At 43.9% G+C, this 27,536-nt stretch overlaps 1 protein-coding gene across 2 annotated transcripts in view; it reads left to right on the top strand.

Moving 5' to 3' along the window:
- MLPH (melanophilin) overlaps positions 1 to 27,083 on the top strand; it is a 96,064-nt gene extending 68,981 nt beyond the window's left edge. For both annotated transcript variants that reach the window (XM_054995832.1, XM_054995825.1), the window contains 7 exons: positions 3,136 to 3,330; positions 14,751 to 14,900; positions 16,303 to 16,395; positions 17,753 to 17,848; positions 18,636 to 18,693; positions 24,120 to 24,217; positions 25,022 to 27,083. In XM_054995832.1, the coding sequence (XP_054851807.1) occupies positions 3,136 to 3,330; positions 14,751 to 14,900; positions 16,303 to 16,395; positions 17,753 to 17,848; positions 18,636 to 18,693; positions 24,120 to 24,217; positions 25,022 to 25,048 (717 nt within the window). In that variant the 3' untranslated portion in view covers positions 25,049 to 27,083. The remainder of the gene's footprint in view (positions 1 to 3,135; positions 3,331 to 14,750; positions 14,901 to 16,302; positions 16,396 to 17,752; positions 17,849 to 18,635; positions 18,694 to 24,119; positions 24,218 to 25,021) is intronic.
- Positions 27,084 to 27,536: the final 453 nt, after the last annotated feature.

Raw genomic sequence — 27,536 nt, 5'->3', positions numbered from 1 at the left:
CCTGGAGGCTGGCAACCCTATCTAAGAGTCAGTGCTTGGTTTGGCTTGTTTTCCTCTCCCCCTCCTGTCCCTCTATCCTTTTATGTTGTGATATCATAATGTAGGCAGGTCTTTTGTAAAATTTCTTGAATGCCAAGGCAGAGAGACAGAATATAAAAGTACCCAACAAATATATTAATGAACTTACTCTCTCTCCTCTTCCTTAGCTTCCTTGCATCCTAGCTCTCTGGTTCATGTAAGATGATTTTATGGCACGCTAAAAAAAATAAAAAATAAAATAAAAAATAAAAAAATAAAACAGAAGTTTAAAATATTGATTTCATATACTGAGAAAGCACCTTAGGGGCTAGTACTACCCTGTCAGGGTGAACTGTGCTTTGCAAGATTTTGCTCTTGCCTGAATACCAGCTCTTGTCATTTAAGGGTGCTTTGGGGGTTGAAATAACAATATTAATATTGATTCAGTTGATGTAATATGTTGTGGTGCCTTCAACAAATATGTGGTGCCTTCACCCAGCCAAAAAGAATGTGCTTTATATACAAGAACAGCATTTTTTTCAGGTGAGTGTGTGGAAGCATGACGAGAACCAGAGAGATTTTCCTTCTTCCTTTGGTACATAGAAGTTTTTTCTTTCTTAGAGTTGCTCTGCACAGGTTCTAATCAAGGAAGTGATTTTAAATTATTTTGATGTAAAAATAGTCGTAGAGAAATATAAAAGAACAATCATAGCAGTTTCCAAAGCTTCTTGTAACAAGAAAACACAGGGAGGAAGATGCAGAAATAAAGGGAAATGGTCTTTGTGTGCACGTATGTGTTTATGTATAAATGGAACAGAGGGGCGGAGAAAGTGAGTTTATATGGACATCAGCCAACAAAAATTGGGGGAAAAAACCCTTTAGCTGTGATTAGCTTGTATTGATTTTAGTGAGGATTTGTCCTAAGTCTTGTTAAGATGTGTCTGTTTTAGATGGCAGGTAAAAGCTGTGGTCACTGAATAACTCACAAAGAAGAGAAACAATGAAGTTATAGCCATTTTGGAGTGGGGGAGAGAAGCGAGCTCTTTCCCTGCTCCCTCTTGCGATACAGTTTGAAAGCAATGCTTCTGTCCCTGCCCAATTTGGTGGGAAGAGCAGTTAAATAAGCTTTCTCCTCTCCCTTTCGCCTCTTCGCCGTTTCCCTGTTTTGCTGTGGGGAGTGGCTCAGAACCCACATTCTAGCTGATCCCGCAATCAGCTGTGAGTCAACTACTGTGCAAGAAGCAGCTGCAAACTTGTTCAGCAGCTGTTTCCTCCATTCAATCTGAACATATCCCTGGTCAGCTCACAGTCTGATCATGAGTATCAAACAGAGTAAGTTCAACTGCTGAACAGATTCCCTGAGAAATAGGTGGCATCCCTAATGATGTAAGTAAGATTACTTTGGGATTTAAGGGATGGATTTTGGATTTAAGCGGAAGGATTCCTCTTATCTCCTTAATGAAATCTAAAACCTTCCATTAAAAAAAATTGAGTGTACAGAGATGAACAAAGTTGGTATGACTGTTCCGGCAACACCAGCAAATCTGGGATAGATTGTAAATATAGTTTAATGCTATATCTGTATAGAATCTATTTATTTATATTTCTTTATCTTATAGAAATTATCTTTGATCAATCAAACACTATTAACATAGATAATGAATTAGAACAGATCTATCCCCATTCCACAGCCACCCAAATCCCATTTATTAAAGAAGCTATTCATCAAATTTTCACAATTTTTACCTAGATTTTACTAATTATCCCTTTTGCTGTCTTATTAACAGGATTCCACCAAAGTTCTCTCTTCCTTTAGAGAATCATAGTTCCTTAATAACTTGCTTTTATCTTTCTCATTTGAAGAAGATTGTTTAAAAGCCAGTTAATGTTAGTACATAAATTTTCTACTTGACTAAAACCTAACATATCACTCTTATCCATAAAGCTTACAGAGTTGAGTGTAATCCACTCGTAGAGACAGTCCTCCTGGCCTTGATTAAAATTTCAAGTTCTAGCCAACATTAATTTTTCTTACTTTTTTCCCCAAGTTCTTTCTTGAAATCAATATAGTTTTTTTCCAGTCTACATTCAAAGTTTCTCCTTCAAGTTTTTGAATGATTGATTTACTCCAAGATACTTTATTGGTTTTGATTTACACCATATGCTGCTGTTAATGCTTATTTCATCCTTAACATCAATATTAATATTACTAAATTTCCAATTTAGTAATATTAAACTTTAACTATGACTTTAACGGCACTTTCCACCACCACATACTGAGTAATAGAAAACATCTTTAGAATTTCTACTGTTTTTCAACTGATTGGTTTGCATCTAGCCAGCTTTTTCATTCCACCTCACTCCGTCACCCCTCTTTACCACTTCCCTCATCACACATGAACCCCAGCCTATCTTTTCAGGTGGGCAGGGAGAACCCCACTCTTCTCTTTTTCACAAACAGAAACATAGATTCGATTTAAACCATTTTTTGGGCTCAATAAGGATAGGACTGTGTTGTCTGTATAAAAGCAGACCTTCAAATTTGTGACCTGATTTTCATTTTGTCTGCTGGCAGTTTTTAGGGGTTTGGTAAACAGGGTCAAAGAATAGGGTTAGGGGATGCCCTATATCTTATAAAAAATGTCTAATCTAATTCAATATCATATTATTTGTTCAGATAGCCATAACTGATGCCTATATTTTAAAACATTGATTGAGCAGAAAGATGGACCTATATGACTCACGCCAAGCAGCAGTTTTCTCAGATTTAAGAAATATAACCATTTCTGCTTCCAACCAGGACTTACTGCTGTATTTGTTGTTTCAACTCATGAATCTATTACACTCTTTTAAAACATTATATAAAACTCTGTTTTATATATCAACCATCTAAACCAGAAATGTATTACTCTGAAAGTTGCTATTTGGAAATTCATCTCTTGCAACTTCTTTAATTGCAACCAACTTCTTTAATTGCAGCTTACTGCGATATCTGAATGCAGCCTTAGTTCAGCATTCCAAAGACATGTATGAGTGCAAACTCTGAAGCATTCAAAATATCTGGATAAGCCCTGCTAGATCACAAGCGATTGAATGCTACTTATTTTATCCTGCCAGCCTCCCGCTCCCGAATTCCAAACTGATCCCAGCATAGAAGAGAAGGAATTGAAAAGGAAACTGGAAGAACTGGCAAGTAACATAAGTGACAAAGGTGTTTCCTCCGAAGAAGAAGAAGAAGAGGGAAATAAAAAGGAAGAGCCCAAACCAGAAATGAGTTCATCCAGTGATGACCTGCATACTGGCACACTGAAGGTATTGTTCTTTTTTGCATGCTGCCTTCTTTTCTCTCTTTATTACTTCTGACAACAAATATAGTCACACACTTGATGAGCAAGTGGGCTTTATAGGCCAGTTGGCTGGTTGGTGGCCATCAGTGGAGGCTTGCGGTAGCTTCAGTCTCAGTTGGCCCAACTGTGCCTCTTGCAAGTCATGAATTCCATCCCTGGGGAAATTGTACATAACATGCTTAGTCTGGCTGGGCCATCATATGCAAAAGTATATGGTGTTCCAAGTCACCTTGTAGAAAATATTGTCTGTGAAACCAGGGCTTTTTTCAGCGGGAATGCGGTGGAATGGAGATCTGGCACCTCTTGAAAATGGTCACGTGGCCGGTGGCCCCGCCCCCTGATCTCCAGACAGAGGGGAGTTTAGATTGCCCTCCGCACTGGAGCAGTATGGAGGGCAATCTAAACTCCCCTCTGTCTGGAGATCAGGGGCCGGGGCCACTGGCCATGTGACCATTTTCGCCTAGGGTGATTTAAATTTTAAAAAAATTCCCCCCTTGTTCCAGCTGACCCAAAGTGACATCATTGCGCGGTCCTGAATTCCACCACTGAGTTCCACCACCTCTTTTCCCAGAAAAAAAGCCCTGTGTGAAACCTAGGGTCACTAACTTCCAGATTGGACTTGGAGTTCTCCCTGGATTGCAACGCATCTCTAGACTACAGAGATCAGGTCCCCTGGAGAAAACGGTAGTTTTGGACTTTATGATATACCATAGAGTCTATGAGAAATGGAAGTGTCTCCCCAGATATTGCCCCCCAAACTCTAGGAATTTTCCAAGCAAGAGTTGGCAACCCTACTGAAACCCTTGATAACCTGTTATTAAATCAGTCTTAAAATGACATCTTAAACATATGTAGGCCACATTTGAATCTGGAAGGACTTGCTTCTTGTTAGGATATTTAATGTGATAATCAAATGATTAACACAAGAATGCTGGGCATGTAATTGAGACCAGCATACAAAACCTGTTGGGTTTCACAGGGAGAAAACAGCATTGATTTAAATGGCCTCTCAGTCCGTTATGGTCAGCTGTTTCTCTGGCTAGATGTTATATTGCTGAAGAAAAGATTTTGCTGTTCTAGTAGAAGGACAGCTTACATATTAAGTCTCTGTATCAACCAGAGAAAGCAACACAGATGCACATCCTTGGAGCCTTGACTCTGCATGCTTCTCATCTGCAGAATTCCTTCCTTTATAGGGGCTTAGGGTCATTTGCTTTACTACCTTAATTCTAAGGAGAAAGCAGAGGTTGCTGCATAGAACTGTTGCATATAACTGATTTAGCTTCTGATCTGCTTATGACTGGCCTGCTGTGAAGAGTTAGCTGCTAACTCTGCTACACCAAGAGAACAAGTCCACTGAAATTAATGAGACTCATTTCTGAGTAGGGTTGCCAGCCTCCAGGTGGTGCCTGGAGATCTCCCGTAATTACAATTTATCTCCAGACAACAGATCAGTTCGCCTGGAAAAAATGGCTGCTTTGGAGGGTGGACTCTTTGGCATTATGCCCTGTTGAGGTCTATCCCCTTCCCAAATCCCACCCTCTTCAGGATCCACCCTAAAAATCTCTAGGAATTTCCAACCTGGAACAGGCAACCCTACTTCTGAGCAGTACGCCTAGGATCATGCTGTAAACCTTCTCAAGCTTAATGCAAACTGACAACAGGTCTGGCTTAAACTGCTCCCCCCACCCTAGCATCAAGAATACAAGCTAACTGGGAATGCAAGAAACTGTGTAGGAACTCTCAGTAAGCAAATATAGGATGACCCACATTTCTGGCTTTACCAGATCCATTATCCTTGATATAAACCCTGCATAGTTCCACTTCTAAATATATCTGAAGAAGGGAGGTTTGACTCTTGGAAGCTCATACCCTGGAAATCTAGTTGGTCTTTAAGGTGCTACTGGGGGGAGTAATTCTTTTCGAGCATTTACAGAACAGTTTGTTTAATATGTTTTGATCCTGCCCTTCCTCCCGGGGAGCTCAGGGCAGCATATGTGGATCGCTCTTCCTTCATTTTATCCAGATGTTTCCTTGTGTTGCAAACACACTGTTGGAAGCCGCTTCCACCTTCAAACGATGACTAATGAGCCGTTTCCTCTCTGGTTCTGAGATCCAATGAGCTTTCATGGATAGCATGTTTTCTGGTTACAATACATGAAGTGGAGAGAGTGATTCAAATATAATTAAAGGGCGGAACTGCTGACGCCTCCTTCCGCTGCTTCCGGGGCTACTGCTCTTCACTTTGAGGTGCTCCATTAACGCTAATCAGAGAGGTTTGCATTCCTTTGGGTTTCTAATGGCTTCTTTGTCAATATGTCCCCCTTTTGTTGCTTGTTCATTGAGCCCTGTGATGTCTCTCTTAATGAACAGCCTGAGTGCCAAAGAACCCATCCTGGGCTACTTTCATCTTCATCACAGAGGCAGCAGGAGCTCCTCCCTCCTTTTAGGTTGATCATTTTATGGATTGAGTCAAGGGTGGGGGAAGCGAAAGGTTTTTGAAAACGTCAAAACCTCAGAAAACAATGTAGTGATGAGTGGCTCGGAAGAGCATCATGATATTTGCAGCATGAGTTTATATTAGAGGTAGGCAAACTTTTGATGTGAACACAAATTAAGCTGCTGTATACTAAATCAGGCCATCAGTCCATCAAGCTCAGTATTGTCTACTCAGAGCCAAGCTACAAGTGACGCCTTACACAGGTTGGACACTTGTCAGCTTCCCTCAAGTTTTGATGGGAAATGTAGGCATCCTGGTTTTACAGCTTGGCTCTCCATTACAGCTGCAAGACCAGGATGCCTACATTTCCCATCAAAACTTGAGGGAAGCTGACAAGTGTCCAACCTGTGTCAGGTGTCTCTTGTAGCTTGGCTCTCAGACTGGTAGTGGCTCTCCAGGGTCTGCAGTAGAAGTCTTTCACATCACCTCCTACCTGATCCTTTTAAGTGGAGATGCCGGGGATTGAACTTGGGAACTTCTGCATGCCAAGCAGTTGCCCTACCACTGAGCCACAGCCCCTTCCAAACTACCCCCAGTCCTCTTTGGAAATAGCTCATCAGCCTGCTGCATTTATATCTGAGTTAAATTAAAATTAATATATTGGAGAACTAGAATGCCCTACTTGTCCTTTTTGGCACTGAGAGGTCTCCAGGCCAGACATCCTTGGCCCTGTGAATTTGAAATACTTCTGCAACCTCAGCGACAAGCACCAGATGTCAAGCTCAGGCCAGATGCACATTGTACCCATTCCACACCAGTCTGGATAAGCCAGAATGCCAGATCGGTGACCATGTTCCAATACTGTCTTGACTTCCCATTATTTTCTTTTGGAGGCCTCCTTGAGCAGGTTCTCCATAAAGGTGGCATATACATTTTCTAAGAAAAATAAATACATTCTGCCATTTGGTAGCATTTGGTATTATTTCTGCATAAAAGTTTCCCATCTGCTCCTCCCCCCTCAAAAATGGTGACCAGCATAAGGCGTGCTCGTGCTGCCGTCTTAAATGCACCCCTGCAGGTAGTCCAAGCTGTCCAGTTAAGCTTTGTATTGGGGTCAAGCAGAGTCATGCTAAGATCTCAAGAGCATCTGGGCAAGAGCAGAAGTAAGTCCCACCTTAACGTAAAGAAATTCTCAAAATTAATTTCATACGAAGCGTATGGACTAGTGTATGGGTGTAAACCCCAGGCAAATTGGCAATTGTCAGATATGTCCTTTGGGAAAGGAAGCTGATGGTCGTGTTCATCTTTCATCCTGAGCCCCAACCCCTCTTCGCCACTTTTGTTCCTTATTGCAGACTGCAGCGGGGAAGACTAAAGAGAGATGACAGGGGGGTAATCTTGTGCTGGGAAGGGAGATACTATATCCTGCACTTTCAGTGTGCCCTGTGTATCTCGCAACTAAGCGTGCAGCTTAAGAAAACTGCAGACAAAATTTTATTTGGTTTTGTGAATCTGAATAGAAGTACATAAGAGACACCCTCCCTTTCCCAGTTTCTTCTGCAGAGCCGTAATGTTAACCTCAGAACTTGGGGTGATTCCACTATACCCACTAACTCCTGTGGGCATAGCGGGGCAATTCCATTACACCCATTAACTGCTCTTGTGCCCACCTTCTTTGAGTTGTGGATGATCTGCTTCCAGGAGCCAGGACTCTTATGCCGTCTTACACCCAGAGAAGAGTCAGGTTAGACTTTTCCTCCTCCTCTGCCAGTACCAAGGGATACCACCAAGTATCAACTGGCCACTACATCCAGTCCTTAGTCAAGCACTATCCTTTTGTGTTGATGTAGTTCTGCTTAAGGAAAGCTCAGGACAAACTTTGTCAGGCATCCTTGAAATTACACAATATAAACATTGGCCATGTGTCTATTCACACAAAATCATGGCAACGTTTACATCCCCCTTCGTCTACCCCACCACAGCACGAAGAAACGTGTCCCAGTTTGACCCCGTGCAGCTACTCAACCTGACAAGCAAATTTGACCCTTCTGGGACTGAGCCAGAATAGTGCTTAGCACCCTGGCAGGAATGTCTATGGCTAGTTATCACCCAGCCGAATGAAGAACCACTGCGAGGCAAGCGGCAGTGTGTGGCTTCATAGCTCGCAACAGGATCCACAGGCAGGTGAAGCAGGTACACGCCCAAGCATTCATCTTCCTAATAAGTTGGCCTGGATTTGTAGGACCCCCACAGAAAAGCAGATACTGCAAATGGAAAAGAGAAGCAAAAGGAATCAACAGCCTGATGGAAACACCACCTTCCCTTCACACTATTTGTAACAGAAGGAAGAAGAAAGAGTCGCCAGTCTGGTGTATTTGCATAAAGCTGAAACGAGGGGCAGCAAACACTTTTTGATAGTGCCGGACAATTACAAGTGCCTGAAATAGTAAAGAGTCCAGTAGCACCTTTAAGATTAACCAACTTTACTGTAGCACAAGCTTTCAAGAACCACAGTTCTCTTTGTCAGATTTCTCCTGACGAAGAGAACTGTGGTTCTCAAAAGCTTATGCTACAGTAAAGTTGGTTAGTCTTAAAGGTGCTACTGGATTCCTTACTATTTTGCTACTACAGACTAACATGGCTCTTTGGATCAAGTGCCTGAAAGATATCTTAGTACTGAAGATGGCCATGGGTTTAAGACAGACAAATGCATGGGGTAGAAATGGTCAGGAATATGAGTATTCAGATTGATGTTATAAATCAAATTTCCCCCAGTTCTGTCTGCTTTGTGCTCCATACATCCATGCCTATGTGGTTTCCTTTTGTATCCATATGAGCAAGATAAACCAGAATGCTTCCAGTGGCTCAGGTAGAAGATCTCCCCTCTGGACTTGAATGGCTTCTGTGGCCAGAAGATCCTCCGAGCCATTCATTGTTCCCATGTCTGCCGCTTGGCAGAAGCCAGTGTCTAATGGGAGCTCTTCACTTGTCTTTTGAGGTGGCAGTTTTGTCCCTGCTCTATTCATCAAAGCATTAACCAAGATCAAAGCCCCACTTTGGCAGTCCCGCCTCTCCAGGCTGAGAGCCCTCCATGGACAATGAGAACTCTTTAATTGAAGCTTCTCATCTCCTTCTCTTCCGGCTCTTCTTTCACACACAGGCTCTCCATTTCCCCTTCACTCTGCACAGGTTGAAATAACTCTGTAGGGCCGTGCAAGGAGTTTGCAGGGGTCAGCGGGTAAGGCTTTTTGTAGGGTCACAGCAGCATCTCTGAGAGCCATTAGCACCACATAGAGAGCCCTACATGACTCGCTGAAAGGAAAAACGCATTGGATTCATGATTCCACCCTCCACCAAAGCTGTGAAACAGGAAGGAGTTGGCCAAAATCTGTGAAGTATTCATTGGAAACATCTAACGAAGCTTGGAAGCACTGATCAAAAGCAAAGGGGTGGAGCTTAACGGTAGTTCGGTGCAGAGTTCTACTGTCTACGTCTGTTGAAGTCAAAGGGTTTACAAGGGTAGAACTCTGCTTTAGGATTATTCAGTAAGGCTCCTACCGCCTGATCTACTGATGGGCTTCTTCTCTCTCGGGCATTACAGATGTCATGAAGATTGTTACTAGGGATGCTAAAAGGGCCACCTAAAGGTGCTGGGGGAGTTCCATGCATCCAACTTATTTCTGGTTTGCTGGTTACTACTCTCTTCGATGGAGGACAGCAGCAATGTGAAGATGAGGTCGGAAACACAGATAAAGTTGAAGAGAGTGGGGCAGTGTAGTGTTCCATGGGGCCTCAAAGTCTGGATCTTGGCCAGCGACGTTCCCAATTCAGAAGTAGCAAGATTAATTTCCCTTGGCATGATGGGCTAGTTTCTAGAAAATAAAGATCCCTGAATCCTGGTGGCAGTCGTAGAAATGGATGGGAGAACACAAGTTCCGCACATTTCCTCTCTGTCTGCGTCATTTCTCCTCCCTTGTTGCACCACCACTTTTTAGAGGCGACATTGTGTGAAGTTTGGTGGAGTCCAACCACAATCAAGTTATTCCTTTTGTAGGGTTTATTGTGAAATGTGGAACAATGAAAGACGACTAGTTAATTAAAACACATTTTAATTAAGTGGTTATTTTCTGAGATGAAACAGATCGTTGTGGTAATTACAGATCATTGTGGTAATTTCCCTTGGCATGATGGGCTAGTTTCTAGTTTCCCTTGGCATTTCTCCTCCCCTGTTGCACCACCACTTTTTAGAGGCGACATTGTGTGAAGTTTGGTGGAGTCCAACCACAATCAAGTTAGAAACACATCAACACAAACCATCATTTGATACAGTCACACCAAAGTATTATGATCATTAGGCAGTATCTCTAACCTTTGTTTCAAGAAAGAATTATAGAGGCAGTACAGACTGAGAAGGCATCTTAGTGTCTAGCTAAAGTTTGATATTTCTTCAGCAATATTAGAATGAAAATAGACTGCTTTAGCCACACTTTTATTTTATTTATATTTATTTATATTTCAATTTATATACCGCCCATCCCCAGGGGCTCTGGGCGGTGAACAGTTAAAACTGATAAAAACAAGAACTAAAATCAATATACAAACAATAAAACAAATTAACAAAGTGCAGTGGTGGGGAGAACCCTCCCCCACCCCAAAGGTGGGAGGCTGACATGGCACCACCCCCTTCAATCAGCGAACGCCTGGCGGAACAGCTCTGTCTTACAGGCTCGGCGGAACGATAATATGTCCCGCTGGGCCCGGGTTTCCATTGACAGAGCATTCCACCAGGCTGGGGCCAGGACTGAAAAGGCCCTGGCCCTGGTTGAAGCGAGGCGGGCTTCCTTAGGGCCGGGGACCACAAGTAGATATTTATTAATTGATCGAAGCGAGCTCCGGGGAACGTACAGGGAGAGGCGGTTCCAAAGATATGCTGGTCCCAACCCACTCAGGGCTTTAAAGGTAAGAACCAACACTTTGAACCTGATTCGGAATTCAACCGGAAGCCAGTGCAGCTGGCACAGGACAGGTGTGATGTGTGACTGGTAAGGTATACCAGTCAGGACCCGTGCCTCCGCATTCTGGACCGGTTGTAGTTTCCGGATCAGGCCCAGGGGTAGCCCAGCATAGAGTGAGTTACAGTAATCTAGCCTGGAGGTGACCGTTGCATGGATCATTGTAGCCAGGTCCTGGGACGTCAGGTAGGGGGCAAGTTGCCTGATTTGACGAATATGGAAAAATGCAGACTTGGCAACCGCCGTGACCTGGGCCTCCATCGACAGGGAGGCATCCAGGAGCACACCCAGACTCTTTACCACTGGCAAAGTTGCCAGTGGTGTCCCATCCAGGGCAGGGAGCTGGATCCCAACATCTGGCAGCCCCCGTCCCAGCTGCAGGTCCTCCGTCTTCACTGGGTTCAATTTCAGCCTGCTCTGTTTCAACCATGCCGTCACAGCCTCCAAAGCTCTGGCCAGATTGTCTGGGGCCGTGTCTGGCTGGCCGTCCATCAACAAAAAAAGCTGGGTGTCATCCACGTATTGATGACAACCCAGCCCAAACCTCTGCACCAACTGGGTGAGGGGGCGCATATAGATGTTAAATAACATCGGGGAGAGTATCGCCCCTTGGGGAACCCCCCCACACCAAAGGGTGACGGGGTGATAGATCTCCCCCGAGCGCCACCCTCTGTCCCCGACCCTGGAGAAAGGAGACCAGCCACTGTAAGGCTGTCCCCCTAATCCCCACGTCGGCAAGGCGGCTGGCCAACAAATCATAGTCAACTGTGTCAAATGCTGCTGAGAGTTCAAGTAACACAAGCAGCACTGACCCGCCTCGATCCAGATGCCTGCGAAGGTCCTCTGTGAGGGCAACCAAGGCTGTCTCCGTCCCATGGCCAGGACGGAAGCCAGACTGGAATGGGTCCAGGACTAGAGCATCATTCAGGAATTCCTGCAGTTGTACCACCACCACCCGCTCAATCGCCTTGCCCAGGAATGGGAGGTTCGACACTGGGCAGTAACTGGACGGGTCGGTGGGGTCCAAAGATGGTTTTTTCAGGAGGGGCCGCACTACCACCTCCTTTAACGCTCCTGGAAAAACCCCAGAGCTCAGAGAGATGTTAACAATGGCCTCCAAATGGTCCCGTAGCCCCTCCGAGCTGGCCTTCACCAGCCAGGATGGGCAGGGGTCCAGAGGACAGGTGGTTGGCCTCATCCTCTGCAGGATCCTGTCAACATCGTCCTGAGAAAGCAGCCTGAAATGGTCTAATATGGACCCAGAAGACGGCCAAGGGGTCTCCATTTCCCTTACTGTATCAACAGTGGGTGGCAGGCCACGGCGAAGGGACAAGATTTTGCCCGCAAAATAGCCCGGAAGATTATCTTCAAATATGTTGTTTAGGCACAGGAGTAACGAACATACGGGAAAAATTTTCACAATAATGTCTTCCTCCACCTCTCTCTGCTTTGGCTTTTGCTATTATCTCATGCAGGATGTGACAGGGGTGCAGCCGGCAGCGTGCTCTTATTCTTCAGATGGCAGAACGGGTTTGTACCCTAGCAGGCTTGTATCTTTGAGCCTCTTCTATCAGAGGAAGGTTTCATACTTGTCTGAGCAGAGTGGAAGGACAAAAGACAATGCTCTGAAATAAGCAAGACAAGGAATCCTGGTCTTTGGTGGATTGTAAAATGTAGTGGAAAGCTCAAACTGAATTGAATGGAAAACGTCATTAAGGTTCAGATCATAGTGGGAGGCCACGACTGCCCACACCTGTGCATTCTAGTACAAAACTCTAATTTTGGCAGGGGGTTCCAAAGTTCAAGTTTTGGATTTTCAGTTCAAATGTGCAAGAGGTTTTACTTGAGTTGTGCTGGAAACCCTTGCCCTTGGCATGCTGTTATGCAGCCACTGGACTGGCACAGCACAGAGATTGCCAGCGTATTTCAGATACGGAAACTGGCGTACATTTAGCTTTCCAGGCACAATAAAGCTGCCATTTGCAATCTTTGCAACTTCAATCTTTGCAACTTCATGTTTTGATTTTGGATGCGAGGACCCATTCTCATCATATGCACCCATTCTCTCTCTCTCTCTCTCTCTCTCTCTCTCTCTCTCTCTCTCTCACACACACACACACACACACACACACACACAAGAGGGTACCCATTTTTCTTGCTTTGAGGCATGGACACAAGCAGCCTTTCATAACTTGCCTTACATCTGTATTTTGCTAAGACAGATACTTGTTGTTTCTACATACGTAATTTAAAGTGTGAAATGTTACGAAGGGAACTGGAAAGTAGGATACTAAACCATAGAATGTTGAAGGGTATTTGTAACGTTGAAAGGCAGTGGCTGGTTTTAGAGGCTTATGGGGCAGTGGTGTACCATCAGAACCTATACCTTATTTAGACAGGCCTTTCTTCATTGTATAGATGTATGTTTGTTTCCACCTCTTTATATGCCAGTTGACAAAAAATAAAATACAAATAGTTAAAAAGCAGGCATGTGGAAGGGGCCTTGCTTTCTCTCCTCCCCCTCCTACACAGCGGCAAGCTACAGAGGGAACCCAAGAGGGAAGGGGCCAGTGGACAGGTAGACCAATGGAAAGGGAACTAATACTATTATATTATTATTTCCAGAAGGAGAGGGGCTGTAGCTCAGTGGTAGAGTAGAAACCATGCATAGTATGTCAAAGAGCCCAACTTCAGTCTCAGCCATCCCATGTCAGAAACGGTCTCAGGAAGCTGGGAAAGGAATACCCAGAGCTCCCAGTAATCAGAGCGGTGGGCTAACTCAACCAGTGGTCTGAGATTTAGACAGATTCTGATATGCTTCCCAAGAGGCACTACTGCAGATGAGGCGCTTCCGATTGCAACAGAAGCATTTCTTACACCTTGAAGGTGCACTCAGCTCAGGTTCAAAAATTCTTCCGAAATCACTCCCAGCCCTTTTTCTGACGCCATCCTTGCATTTTCACCCTCTCTATTCAATAGCTCTTAAAACAATTTAGATAAAATGAATTTAAAAACTACCTGAAAGAGGACATCGTAAGCTTCCAGTCAATGGGCTGGATTCCGATTAAATTGTCCAGTGGCAGAATAGAACTTTCCTGCCTCTCGCTTCCCCTGGTAGCCCCCTGCTCTCCACAAAATGCTGCTCCTAGGGGATAGGAGACTGTAAGGCATTCCTCAGAATTCCGTAATTCCCCCAGGAGCAGCACAAGGGGGGTCAGCCACAGGAAGGACAAATGGGCAGAAATCGCCATTTTAGTCTGGATTGCAACCCAGTCTCCCTTTAAATACGCGTTCAATTCAGGATGTATAAGGTAGCCCAAATAATTTGTAATTTTGAAACATCTGTGTTCAAGTGCTGAATGGAATAATTTTAGGCATCCCTTTTCTTAACAAAAAATTGTATATTTTATACATATATATTTGTATACTCATTTTGGGGCCCATTGCATAATCCTAACTAGCTTTCCTCCAAATTTGATGAGAAGTCTTATACCCCCACATTTGAAGGAGGTTAGGTCTGAACTAATGGACCTGGGCCGATTCCAGACGACTAACCTGAAGGCGCTGCATGCCGCCATGTTCCGGATCGCGATGGGGAAAATGCGATATCGCGTTTTCCCTGTCGTGATCCGGAACATGGCGGCATGCAGCGCCTTCAGGTTAGTCATCTGGAATCGGCCCTCCTCTTCTGTCGGAAAAAATGTGTAGCTAGAAGTCAGCTTCATCTTGGCTGAAGGGAGTGGTTGGATACAAGCCAGAAACACTTTGACCTGGTAGACATTTGGAGCTGATAGTGTTGTTTTCCACATTCGTGGGAAGTTTGGTGGCAGTTGCAGAAAATGATATGAAGCAACAACAACAACAAAGAAAGAAACACAAGGGCGATCATCAAAAGACCACTGAGCTGGAAGGTGACGTGCCCTTTGTTTTCAGGTGTACATAACTAGTGGGAAAGTCTGTGGGCCAGAGAAGAAGTATCCGGATGACCACACGCGGCACGGTGCCACCACCGATTCCGAGCTGTCGGAGCTGGAAGACAGAGTGGCTTCTGCACTGGCTGAAGTGCAACACACAGAGAGCGAGGTAAACCCATAACAAAGGCCTGAACAAAATAAAGTTTAAATATGTGATTTTACATGGTAGTGGGAAGAGCGAACATGTTGTCTTTTTCACCGAGTAAAACATGCATGCAGAGCTTTAAAAAACAGAGACCTGGTGCCTCTCAAGCAAACAAACATCCCCAAATGCCTGTAGTGTCTTACCACCGTTAGAGAGAAAGCTGCTTGGGGTTAAGGTCATCAGCTTCACTGGCTCCCCATGGCATTCCAGATCCATTTCAAGGTGTTGGTTTTAACCTTTAAAGCCCTAAGGATTGGGACCAGCATACCTGAGGGACCGTCTCTCCCAGTATGTGCCCTGGAGAGCACTTCGTTCAGCGGGTAAGAACTTACTCGTGATCCCTAGCCCTAGGGAGGCTCGTTTGGCCTTGACCAGGGCCAGGGCCTTTTCGGTCCTGGCCCCAACCTGGTGGAACTCTCTGTCTGCGGACACTCGGGCCTGCCAGGATCTTGTATTATTTCGGCGGGCCTGCAAGACGGAGATGTTCCACCAGGCTTACGGTTGAGGCCAGCATCAGGACCATCATTGAGCCTCTCACCGGTCTCCGGTATTTGAGTACAGCTCGTGTGTCTGTCTACCTCCTCTGTATGCTGGGGGCAGGAATGTGTAGCCAACTATATAGAGCAGGACCACAAGTGACGCCTGACACAGGTTGGACACTTGCCAGCTTCCCTCAAGTTTTGATGGGAAATGTAGGCAGCTTGGCGGAATGTTGGACAAGTGACAGTTGAAAAGTCCATTGGACAGCAGTCAGCGAGTCAAGCTGCGAGACCAGGATGCCTACATTTCCCATCAAAACTTGAGGGAAGCTGACTAGTGTCCAACCTGTGTCAGGCGTCACTTGTGGTCCCGCTCTACATCAGGTTTTTGTATGTATATAATTTTAATTGCTGGATTTTATTGTAGAATTTGCTATGCAATTGTATTTTATGACTGTTGTACCCCACCCTGAGCCCACTTGTGGGGAGGGCGGGTTAAACACCGAATAAACTGAACTAAACTAAACAACTAAACTAAACTCTTCCCTTTTGTTGCTGTGTATACAAAATAGGACTATACAATAATTGAAAAAAATGCTTTCGCTGTATCCTGTAAGCAAATTTTCTCGGGCCAAATAATGTTATGGCCAGTAGGCATCCTTGCCCTGCTTGCCGAATGCCACTTTAGCTGGTTCAGGGCTGGCGACTGTTTGCACTGGAGTGGCTAAAGAAGAGTACTGGTTGGACTTGACCGCTCGGAACGGATGGCTGAATCTAGATGATGCCCTGTAATGGAAATCTGCCAATGTCTTGAATTTAGGAAACAAAAGGCCTGCCTTCATACTGACCTTGATTATTGGAAATGATGTCTGCTATTTATTTTTAAGGTTTCTGATATAGAAACCAGAATAGCAGCTTTGAGTGCTGCTGGACTGACAGTCAAACCAGCGGAAAAATCCAAGAAAAAATCAAGTACCCAGGTGAGTTACAAAGTCTGACACTGCGGATTTGTTTACTTATGATAGCTATAAATAAAACTGGCCAGCAACTGTGGTAAGATTCACTAAAAGTGGATTGGTCTGCAGTAAACTTTTAATCATAATGCTAATGGGTCATTGCCTCCACCACAAATCTGGCTGGACTTTTGTTGGATGGGTTCGTAATAGGTGAGTAATTTTAATGATTTAATGCTATTTTGGGATTTTATCATGTCTTACTTCGTGAGATCCCTGGAGGCTGGAATACGTTCTCTAGAGAGGAGGCATAAAAACTTTCTAAAAGAATAAATAATAAAGTGGTTTAGTGCTAAGCAGTGTTCCGTAAAGGTTCATGGGAAGAAACACTAGATTACATGTATTGAATTTTGCATACAAGAGGGAGAGGAATTTATAAACATAAATTAGTGCAAACTCTTAGAGCAGCCTCTCTCTCCTATGCTATACTCTATAGATACAAATGCACAAGTGCAAAGAAAACTTTTTGATAAATGCTGCTAAATCCTTATGGCACCATCCAGTCAAATGTAAGCAAAGGAACACGGTTTTATCATTTCAGTTTGGTGTTATCCATTTTAACAGCCGCACCTTCCACCTCTATGGTGAGATGCAGCTACTGAACTAACAGTGCAATCGTCACCAGAGTTACTCTAGTCTAAGCCCATTGGCTTCAATGGACTGAGACTGGAGTAACTCTGGTTAGGGTTGCACTGTAAGTGAAGGTTTAGGGATCCAATCCAGGTGGTCTCTGGTCTGCCTGGAACATAAGTCAGGAAATTGGGCTCAGGACTGCAGGAAAATGGTGGGCAGGGCAGACGACCTTATTCCAGCAGCTTTCACTTGCTGTATTTTTGTACTGCATGCAGGGCTCATTTCGAGGGGGAACGCACAGGAACGCAGTTCCAGCAGTTCCCCAAAGAGGTCACATGTCAGGTGGCCCCGCCCACCTGACTCGGCCATTTGGGGCTTGTTTCAGCCTGGATTGGGGCTGAAACGGCCCGGATCGAGCCTCTGACGGGTGGTGGATCACTCTTCCACTCAGCAGTGGCCCAGTCCTGACCATTTTGGGCCCCTTTTCAGCCATTTTAAGCCCCTTTTTGCCATTTTGGGCCCAGTTTTGGCCCTGAATGGCCAGGATTGGGTCCAAAACAGCCAGGATAGGTGATGTCAGGGGGTGCGGCATACGCAAATCAGTTATGCGAATGAACCACTTCCGGTGATGGCAAAGGGTGTGGCATATGCTAATGAGTTATGCTAATGAGTTCCTCCAGCTCTTTTTCTACGAAATGACCCCTGACTGCAAGGATGTAGGGCATTACTTTCTGTCTCTTGTACTTCCCAGGTTTTTACTCTCCAACTCCCCAGAGGTGTACAGCCCTCACAGCCCCCTTTGGAGGATCTCAGTTCTGACTCTGGAGCATCTCCCGACAACTACAAAGTGAGTCCCTCTGCATTACTGAGAAACCCACCCGTTACTCTCACCAGGTTATCAGTGAAAGTTGGGAGACGCAAGAATACAGTTGAATAAAACAGAATTAGATAAACACAACTTTTTATTATTATTTGTTTATTAAAAGTATTTTCTCTCTCCCAAGATAAGTAGTAACAGGTTAAAACACAAACATCACACTTCAAAAATAGCACAGAGTGTAAGGTCATAGCAATTGTGTAAAAAGATACTAGATATACTGATCTGAAGAAGAGAGCTTTGACTCTCAAAAGGTTATACCCTGAAAATTGTGTCGGTCTGTAAGGTGCCACGGGACTCAAATCCTGCAGGTATACAACGTAACAATTTTAAAGAAGTCCCTGCCACATATAGAAGGCCCTGATTGGACATTTCTGGCTTTTTCTCCAGTTCTTCAGAGTATAAAGGGGACTGTCAGATATTGGAAATGGGGTCAGACTTGGTTCTGCTTGTCACATACCTTAATAAAAATAAACTTGAAATAAGCAGCTCTTCTTTTTAAAACAGTACTGGTTGTGAGAAGAGAGAATATACTGTCTTTTTTTTACTGGATAAATGTAAATGCAAGATTTTAAAAAATATAAAACAGTAGACAGCTATCTGGAAGAGTGGTGAGAAGAAGGGAAAGCAAGGCAATTGAATCACTATTCAGTTTGCTGGCCAGTGTGTCTGTCAAATGCAATGAGACAGAAGAGCTTGAGTTGTGGGACAAAAAGTGCAGTAAGCCCTGAATTCTATGCCTTTTGTACCCTTTTAGGTGATGTCTATGCCACATATTTTGAGGAGAAAATTCCCCACTTCCCTTGAAATTACAAGTAAGATTTTGTGCTCATTTCTTTGTGATCTGAAGGACAATGCTTATTATGGTGAGCAAAGTGTATGTGCAACCTGCTAAGCGAAGAATGTCCCAGAAGAGAAATTTGGTTGGAAGTGTCCTGATAGCTCCTTCATGGTTGTTCAAGGATAGCGAAAACTGAATTGCCATCTATGAATGGTCTCCAGACTGGAGGTGCTGTTAGTATCCTACATGATCAGCTCTGATCATTAAAAAAAAAAGAATGTTGTGAGCAGCTAACGAACCTACCAGGATCTTTGCCCAAAAGTCAGCTTTGCTGCAGATTATCTGATAATGTAAAATGATACGCAAATCACCAACTTTTTAAAGAAGGATATTTAAAAATTTCCATCACAATGACCTATAAAAGATAGGGAAGAAAAGACTTCCCCCGGAAGATTGTAAGGTTCTTGTCCCTGTTCCAGATCACTTTGAATGTACTATCTCCTTTCTTCCATTCTACAATGAACATATTCTAACTTGTAGGCAAAGGTTTTAGGACTGAAATATTGAGATGTCTACCTAGGAGAACACCATCTGAGAATTACCGGCTATGTTGCAAGAGCACTGTGCCTAAATATGTGTGCCTGCACCGGTATCCTGAAATTGCGCTTACAGAAATGGATGAGTATCTATCCTCCTAGAGCAGGAGTGGGGAACCTTTTTCCCACCGAGGGCCAACTTTATGTTGTCCCACCCGGGGAGGGCCTTCTCCTGCGCACGTGACGTCACTCCCGGAAATGACAGCATCACGCAGCGTGCGTGATGACATCACTTCTGGGAGCAACGTCACGAACTTGGGAGAAAGGGCGCTTATGTCCCCATTCTCCCAGCCGCCAATGCTGCAGACTGCTTGTGGCAGCGGCAGCTCTGTTGCCAGCACCAGTGCCCCCTGCTGTTGCCACTGCCGCTGGCTCTCGCCGCGGTGGCACAGGCTGCTTTTGCCAGTGCTGCGGGTTGTTCTGGGCAGCAGCGGGCAGCGCTGGTGACAGTGGGAGGTGGCGGCAGCAAGAGCAACCTGCTTTCGCTGCCACCTGCTCTCGTGGTGCGGGAGTGTGCCCCCCACCATGTGGGTAAGTGGGATCGGGGGGGTTCGCTCGCAGCTCCGCCGCTCTCTGCGGGCCCGTCCAAATGACTTCGCGGGCCGTATACAGCCCACAGGCTGGACATTCCCCACCCCTGTCCTAGAGGGTCTGTCAGACTAGATATTTCCATGTCTAGCATGATATTACCTTCTCCGCTCCTGTCAAAAGACCTTGATACTCAAGCTGGACGAATACGTGGATGCAGGTTTCTTTGTCAGTCTACCATAACAATTCTGGATTTGCCTCTTCCTGGTCTATTTCCTAGAAACAAGGACTGTTTGCTGGCAAAGCACAACACGTAACTCTGCCATGTAACTCTGCTTCAAAAAGTGACCCAAAATGAGATTGATGGTGTCTCTGAGTTTATTTATTTTTATTTACAGTATTTTTAGCCTGCCTTTCTCACTGAGACTCAGATCAGATTACACTGTGTAAATCAATCCAATCAATATGAAGAGAAATCTAAAAAGCAATGGACTAGGATTACAGAAATCTAAATAAGCGTAACATTTTAGACATGATACCGAATGCAGATACAATACAAGAAAATAGTATTACATCAATAAAATATAATGCATAGAAACCGAATAATGCGTGCAGTGAACAAATAATATATCTTATACATATAGTCCACAGTCCCTTTCCTTTTATAAAGCTCCTTTCTGAACTATTTTCTTATAGTATAGGCCTGTTACCTCAAAACATGGTACATTAACAACATTTTTAAAAAAATTGGAATTGATTAGCATTCTTTTTTTCATTTTCCTTTCCATGTTGGCACTGAACAGATGAAAAAAGCCTTAAAGAGAATCTCTTACTGTGATAATATGCATTAAGTGTGTTGCGTATTTGAAATGCACTCTAGCAAAGCAAAGTATTGTTAAATGCTGATTATAAATCCTATCTTGGGGTGAAGGAGAATGGGTCAAAGCAATCATTCTCCCAATTCTTCAAATTAAAAACAGGATGATAAGGGGCCTATTTCTTGGTCCAGACCTTGCAAGACCCTTTCTATGGATTGTTGAGAGAAAAGTTACGCAGCTTCCCCCCAGAAGGTCAGAAAGATAAGCCAGACTTTGTCTCCTGTTATGAAGACAGAGTGAAAGTACTATCCAGTGACGTCAGGAGAGGATCCTAATCGCTCACAGTTGACAGAATGGAAGGCCCTATCTGCTTGCCATTCTTCCATTCAGTGACGAACAAAGTCTCTCTGGGAAATCTGCAGATCGAGAAAATAGGAAATAGGCTGCAGTGAATTGGAAAAGGCTCAAATGGCTGACCCTATAAGCCTGGTGATGCTTTTATGTTTCATGACAGGGACATCAGGAAAAGACTTGATTGGATTTTAAAAGCAACCACCTGCAAGAAACCATAAATATTGTGGTTTGGAGCCTATAACTCCATCCCACTAATGAAAGAGCCTTATGCTGGAGAAAGGAGACCTGCTAGTATTAGAAGACTTTCTCCAGAAGAAATCACCATCACCATTAGTGGAATAGGTCCCGTCTCATATACTGTGACTTTGTAGAAGTGGCAACCACTAGAACCACACACTAAGAGTTCATTTGTTGGCACATTCTTAGGGCCAGGCTGTTGACCATATCAATCTAAGGACACACACAACATATATAGAAGCCCTTAACACCCTAAAGTTCACAACATGTTATCCAGCAAAGACTTATTAACTTCATCAGCCAAATGGCTTTTCCCAGGCAAAAGCTCAAATGCCACGTTTTTTACCAATTGAAACTTCCAAATCATAAATCCCAATCTGAAGGTTGCAGCCCACATAACTACATCAGCAGCCTGTAGGCAAGAAGACAGCTGAGCAGCATGTAGCTGAAAGAAGACCTTCTTTGGAAGTTTTCCCCCCATTGGCTGTTTCAGGGGTTCATACTTACTGAAATTACTACTCTTCTCCGCAAACACCCAATCATTGCATCCAGATGTTTTATATATTTGCACGTGATCTACATGTGTGCACATGTTATAAGAAGCTGCCCTCTGGCATCCTAGAGTCTCCTACTTCAGGGTAAATCTTGTTCCACAGCCATATGGTAGAAATATGTCAATTTGCAAGGAAGATATGAAGGCACATTGGGCTTTCTACATGACAGCTGGTGCCATTCCTGCCATTCAACACCAAGCCATTCTTGCTTAAAGAATCTCCAGATGCTGCCCAAGATATATGTAAAAATACTTGTGGGTCAGCAAAGCTACCGTGACAATCTGGCCTCTGTCATCCACACGTTGGTATCCTCCCACTTCAGTTACTGTATTAAGCTACCGCTGCAGCAAATACTAGGTGACGTTATTTTCCTCCTTGCCATGAAAAGCTTCAGTGTCCCTTTTCCACAAATTACACCTCTGTTAAAGGGATGGGATTCTCCCCCCACCCAGTGTGGTAGGTAAGCTGTTGCATTGCAGTCATATTTTGCACAAATGAGATCTGTTTGGGTGCAGTGGAACAAAATACATATATTATGAAAACTAATGAAGATTTATCATTTCAGTATGGTTGGTTTCAATATAGACAAATTAAAGGGTGCTATTCTCTGACCAGCCCTGCTGAGAGAGCCTCACGGAACAATTTCATTCTGTTTGATGTCCGGTTAAAACTTCTTGTCTTCAGCCTTGCTAAGCAATGTTAATGTCAAGCATTGATCAACTAGAAGCTTCCTATTTCCAATCCTTTTTTTTTAGAATGTGGCTGAATTTCAGAGTGGTTGATTGGTTTTATTAATGAGCTTTGTTATTTAAATAGGGTGATGTGGATTTCGATTGTACTTTTTGTAGTTTTATTGCTTTTAGTACTCATGCAGGAAATTAGTAGAGAGAATGACAGGAGAAATCTACATGCCTGATCCAGCAGATCAGAGTACTAAACAGGGGCCATTTCCACATGGCTTACCTTATTCTGCAAAATAGCGAAATCTCGCGCGAAATCTTGCGAGAAGACGCTGTTATCGTGTGAGAAGACGCAATAACAGCGTTTTCGCGTGAGATTTCGCTATTTTGCAGAATAAGGTAAGCTGTGTGGAAACGGCCAGGGTTCTTCAAGCTGTGATCAGATCTATCTGGTGTCTCGTTAAGTTCAATTTCCACACTACACCACAGTGGCTCTCCTAAAATTATTTAATTGGAGGACACTTCTATTTTGAACAGAGATTGCTGATAGCATTTGAACAGAGTGTCCCATATCAAAAATGTCTCTGGATCAGTTAAAATTGTCCATACAATAACTGTGTTGAATGAGATAGTGGAGGTAGAGGGAATTTCTCCATAACGAAGCAAATCTAAAAGTAGCCTAAATCTAGTCTACGTCTCCTGAAAAAGTGTTTTTGAGCACCAGCTCAACTCCTTACCTGCTAGCTTGGCCATCCTTAGAGCTTTTGGTGTAAAATCTGAACAAAATCCTTTCCCCACCTCAAAATACTTTTACCAAAGCATAAGATTTTTAAAAAATGGTCATTTCTCTCAGCACATTGCACAATCTGTCCTTTCAGCTGTCAAATGTGTACATCTAATAAAAATTAGCGTAACTGTATTTTACAATATACTGTGGTCAACTCTAAATAAATCATCTTGAAGAGAAGTGCTGACATTACCATTGAAATTCTTTTTTGGAAGATCAGAATAGCTATCATGTGGGACTTGTTGCTGCTTATCAATCTCCCTCCCACACACATCCCTGCCAAGCTCTACTAAAAGAAATTTGGGGCCAGATCCCATCACATTCTGCATGTGGTAGCTTTCTTTTCTTAGAGTGAGACACACACAAGAGGGACGAGTCACTCTCCGGCTACTAATCCCCATAATGTGGCCCTGATAAACTAATGAAATAAGTGCCTTCCCGGACAAACTAGATCTGTCCTTATACCTGTGGGTTCCCTCCCCTCCCCTCCCCTTATATTAACCCTTCTCAAAATAATGTGCTCAAAAAAGGAAAAAAACTCTGATCAAGAATTGCAGGGCTTTTTTCTGGGAAAAGAGGTGGTGGAACACAGTGGGTTGCCCGTGGAGAAAATGGTCACAGGGCTGGTGGCCCCGCCCCCTGAGCTCCAGACAGAGGGGAGTTTAGATTGCCCTCCATGCCGCTCGGCGGCATGGAGGGCAATCTAAACTCCCCTCTGTCTGGAGATCAGGAGGCGGGGCCACCAGCCATGTGACCATTTTCAAGAGGTTCCAGAACTCCATTCCCCCGCATTCCCCCTGAAAAAAAGCCCTGAAGAATTGGTACTAAATACAAATCTCATAGCAGTAATATGAACGGTTTTATCCTGACATGTTGTAATAAGTGCATCCGGTTTAACTTTTCAAGGCAATGCTGACTCCTTCACTCGGAACTCCCATTACAGAGGATCTTTGACACAGCGCAACCCCAATGGAAAAAGTAGGAAAGCCGATCGCATCTTTGCGGCAAGTATTCAGAACCTGGCTTATTTCCTGTTTGTGAGATGAAGAATGGGATGGCAAACTTGGAGAAAGACGTATTAACAATGGGCACCAAAAAGTTTAGATACTAGGAATTACTAGAGCAGTTCACACATGCACAAAAACACACAGTGGTAATAGAAACTGAATGGCTGCAGGTGCCTTTGTTTCCTTGCTTGCCTGACAAATCAAGACTTTGCAGCCAATACCGCCCAGGTTCCCACCTCAGCTTCCCTGTTCTCCAAAGACCTGCCGGGCTGTGTGGGGCAGGCAGGCAACAAACGAGGTGGGATAACAAACTGTCACAAATCATGTCAAATGAAGTGACTCCAAACCCAGCTGGAAAATGGCATTCTGCTAAGTGCACTGGATGTTCTTTAAAAAACACGACAAAAATGAGAATGCACCAGTTTAGGAGACATTGTCTGGCTTGTGAGAAAATGGTGCCAGTACAAGACGAGAAAAAAAGAAGTGCCCCGGATTCGACAATCCCTCAATAATGATCCCAAGACCAAGATTTTTTTTTTGTTCTGTTGCCTTTTGAATATGACAAGGGGGTGATACTTATCCCTCACAATTTTTTCAGATTTTGCAAGAAAAGGACAGGGACGTAAAGGTCAATGAAGGTTTAACTACAATTCTGCACCATGTAATGTCCATTGAAGTCAATCAGTTTAGGAGGGCATAACTCTGCTTAGATTGCGCTGTTGTTCTGTCAGATAAATTAGCTTGATGTGTTTTTACTTGTTGGTTCCAAAAGAATCACATCAGTGTTTTTTTATTACACAGAAGCCTGTGATGACCCATCGATCATGAAAGCCGTAAGGTCCCTCTACTCGGAGGAGAGACCTCCACAGAAGGCTTCACTCCTGCAGTTTTGTCTTCCCTTTCTCGCGTCTGCCTGTGTCTGGAAACAGGAAAGCAGCATGTTAGCTGTGAAAGTAGCACCTTAATGAAATTAGCTTCCTAAATTCTCTACAAAGCAACATAACCCCGCTTAGTGTAAATATTTTTTCCTCTCGAGATTACAGATCCACATGTGTTATGTAGGACTAGTATGTAAAATGCATAAATTAGTGTGTGGATATTTGGCCAAGTGTATCTCCGGTCACATTATCAAGGACACTTGCCCTGTGTTTAGTTTTATGGAAAAATATGTATTTTTGCAAGTTACTGGGCTTTGAACAGCCCTGAACTTAACTCTGATTTAGGAGGCAGAGCGTGGCTGCAGCCCACTTGGTCAGATACCCCTAATGCCTCTGACCAACTGGACTCTGGCCTGCTTGTGGAAGAGTAGACCACAATATTTGTTTTTGTCTTAAAGGGACCACAGACTTCATTTTGATCCACCAGGATAATGTGGCTCTTCTCTGCTATGAGCTCAACCAGGCTGTGTCGCACGCGTGTGTTAAGAGAGGCTTTGTGCGCCAGTGTGCCAAAGAGAAGGCGGCGCTGTCAGTGGCTACATGCCTAGGATTTCCCACTGGAAAATAAAGATGCAGAACCAAGCAGAAAAGAACACAATGACAATAGTGTTTTCTTGCATGTGGCTTCCTGCCTCTGAGGACACTTAGCCCTTTCCCCCTCATCTTATTTCATCATATAAAATCTTAGTGTTTGCAGGACCGTAGGCACTGAAAGAGAGTCAAATTTGCCAGCGCTGAGATGGGAAAATAATCCCATATTCTAGTTCAGGGCTCCCCAAAATTTTTGAGCCTGCGGGCACCTTTTGAATTCTGACACAGTGTGGTGGATGCAGCCACAAAATGTCTGCTACTACATGACTGCCACAGGAGACAAAGCCAGCCTCAAAATGGCTTCCACAGCTTACCTTCAGTCACACAGTGAAGATCCTTCTGCAGTGGTTATGCCAAAGCAACATTTTTAAAGATCAGCACAGCCAATCAAGTCTCCAAAAGCCAATCAGAAGCCTTGCTGGGCAAAAGCCCCACCAGCTCTCCCTCTCTTTCTAAAAACAATTGATGGCCACCAGGAAAGGTGTCCCATGGTCCATGGGCACCATGTTGGGGACCCTGTTGTGGTTGCTGAAGCAAAACCTTTTTGAAGACCAAGATGAACTCTTCTCTCTCTTTCTCTCCTGTCCTATCCTCCTGTATTTATATTCAGATCAAGCCCTGCAATTAAAACTAGCATTCCTTTCAACGTTTGTCAGTTCTCCATATTTCTAAATTCTGACTGTTTTTTATGAAGCCCAAATCTTACTACTGCACCTCAGCTTTGCTTTATGGACAGCCTTTGCTAAATCTAAAATGTAACCCAAAATTGGGCTTCTGACTTCAAATTCTAATGTTTGAGAGGTTTGGAGTGTATGTGGATTTTTTAAAAAGCACACAGGCAATCTATATATACATTTTTATGCTGCCCTCCCTCCAAAAAGTTCAGAATGGTCCCATTCCAACCCCAAGCACACCCCATTCCCAGTCTGTGCATTTATTTGCACCACATAATTGCATTGATACATCCCACATCCAAATTCCAGGGATTACATCATCAGGTCGTCCCTCCCCCCACGCTTTGGATCGCTAGGGGATATTAAAGAACTCCCTGAGGTAGAAAATTTCAGTTGTGCCTGAACACACAGCCCGTGTGCCTATTATGCACTGAAACCCCCGGAAATCTATTATTCCAGGGTCTATCGGGATTCATACCGAAAGTGATCACTCCCCTCTTCAGTTAACTCTCCATGGCAGTTCTATTTCAACCCCAATGTCAACTCCTTTAGATGATGACGTATCTCAAAGTTCTATGAAAAGAATTAAATGGACTGCCCAAACAGATAGGGAATTACTCTGTCTACTTCAATCTGACAGGATGTTAGAATTCAGAACAACAATTGTTGTTGTGGGTTTTCCGGGCTGTATTGCCGTGGTCTTGGCATTGTAGTTCCTGATGTTTCACCAGCAGCTGTGGCTGGCATCTTCAGAGGTGTAGCACCTCTGAAGATGCCAGCCACAGCTGCTGGAGAAACATCAGGAACTACAATGCCAAGACCACGGCAATACAGCCCGGAAAACCCACAACAACCATCGTTCTCCGGCCGTGAAAGCCTTCGACAATACATAGAACAACAATTGCCAAAACACGTTCTGCGAAAGAGGTTAATGTAACTTATGCACAGGTAATAGCCTCTTGTAATTCAATAGCCAAACCATTTTGTAAAGCTAATCATACCCATACTCAATGGTTCGATTCAGAGTGTAGGAATATGGAAAAGTCTCTTAGGGCTTTATTTAGAATCTATAAACAGGATAACAGTACCTATAATTTAAAATCCTGTTCTGCA

This window comes from Eublepharis macularius, chromosome 1 (assembly GCF_028583425.1).
Source record: "Eublepharis macularius isolate TG4126 chromosome 1, MPM_Emac_v1.0, whole genome shotgun sequence".
NCBI lineage: Eukaryota > Metazoa > Chordata > Lepidosauria > Squamata > Eublepharidae > Eublepharis > Eublepharis macularius.
The sequence above is the reverse complement of the archived record's forward strand: the minus strand, read 5'-3'. Positions and strand labels throughout refer to the sequence as shown.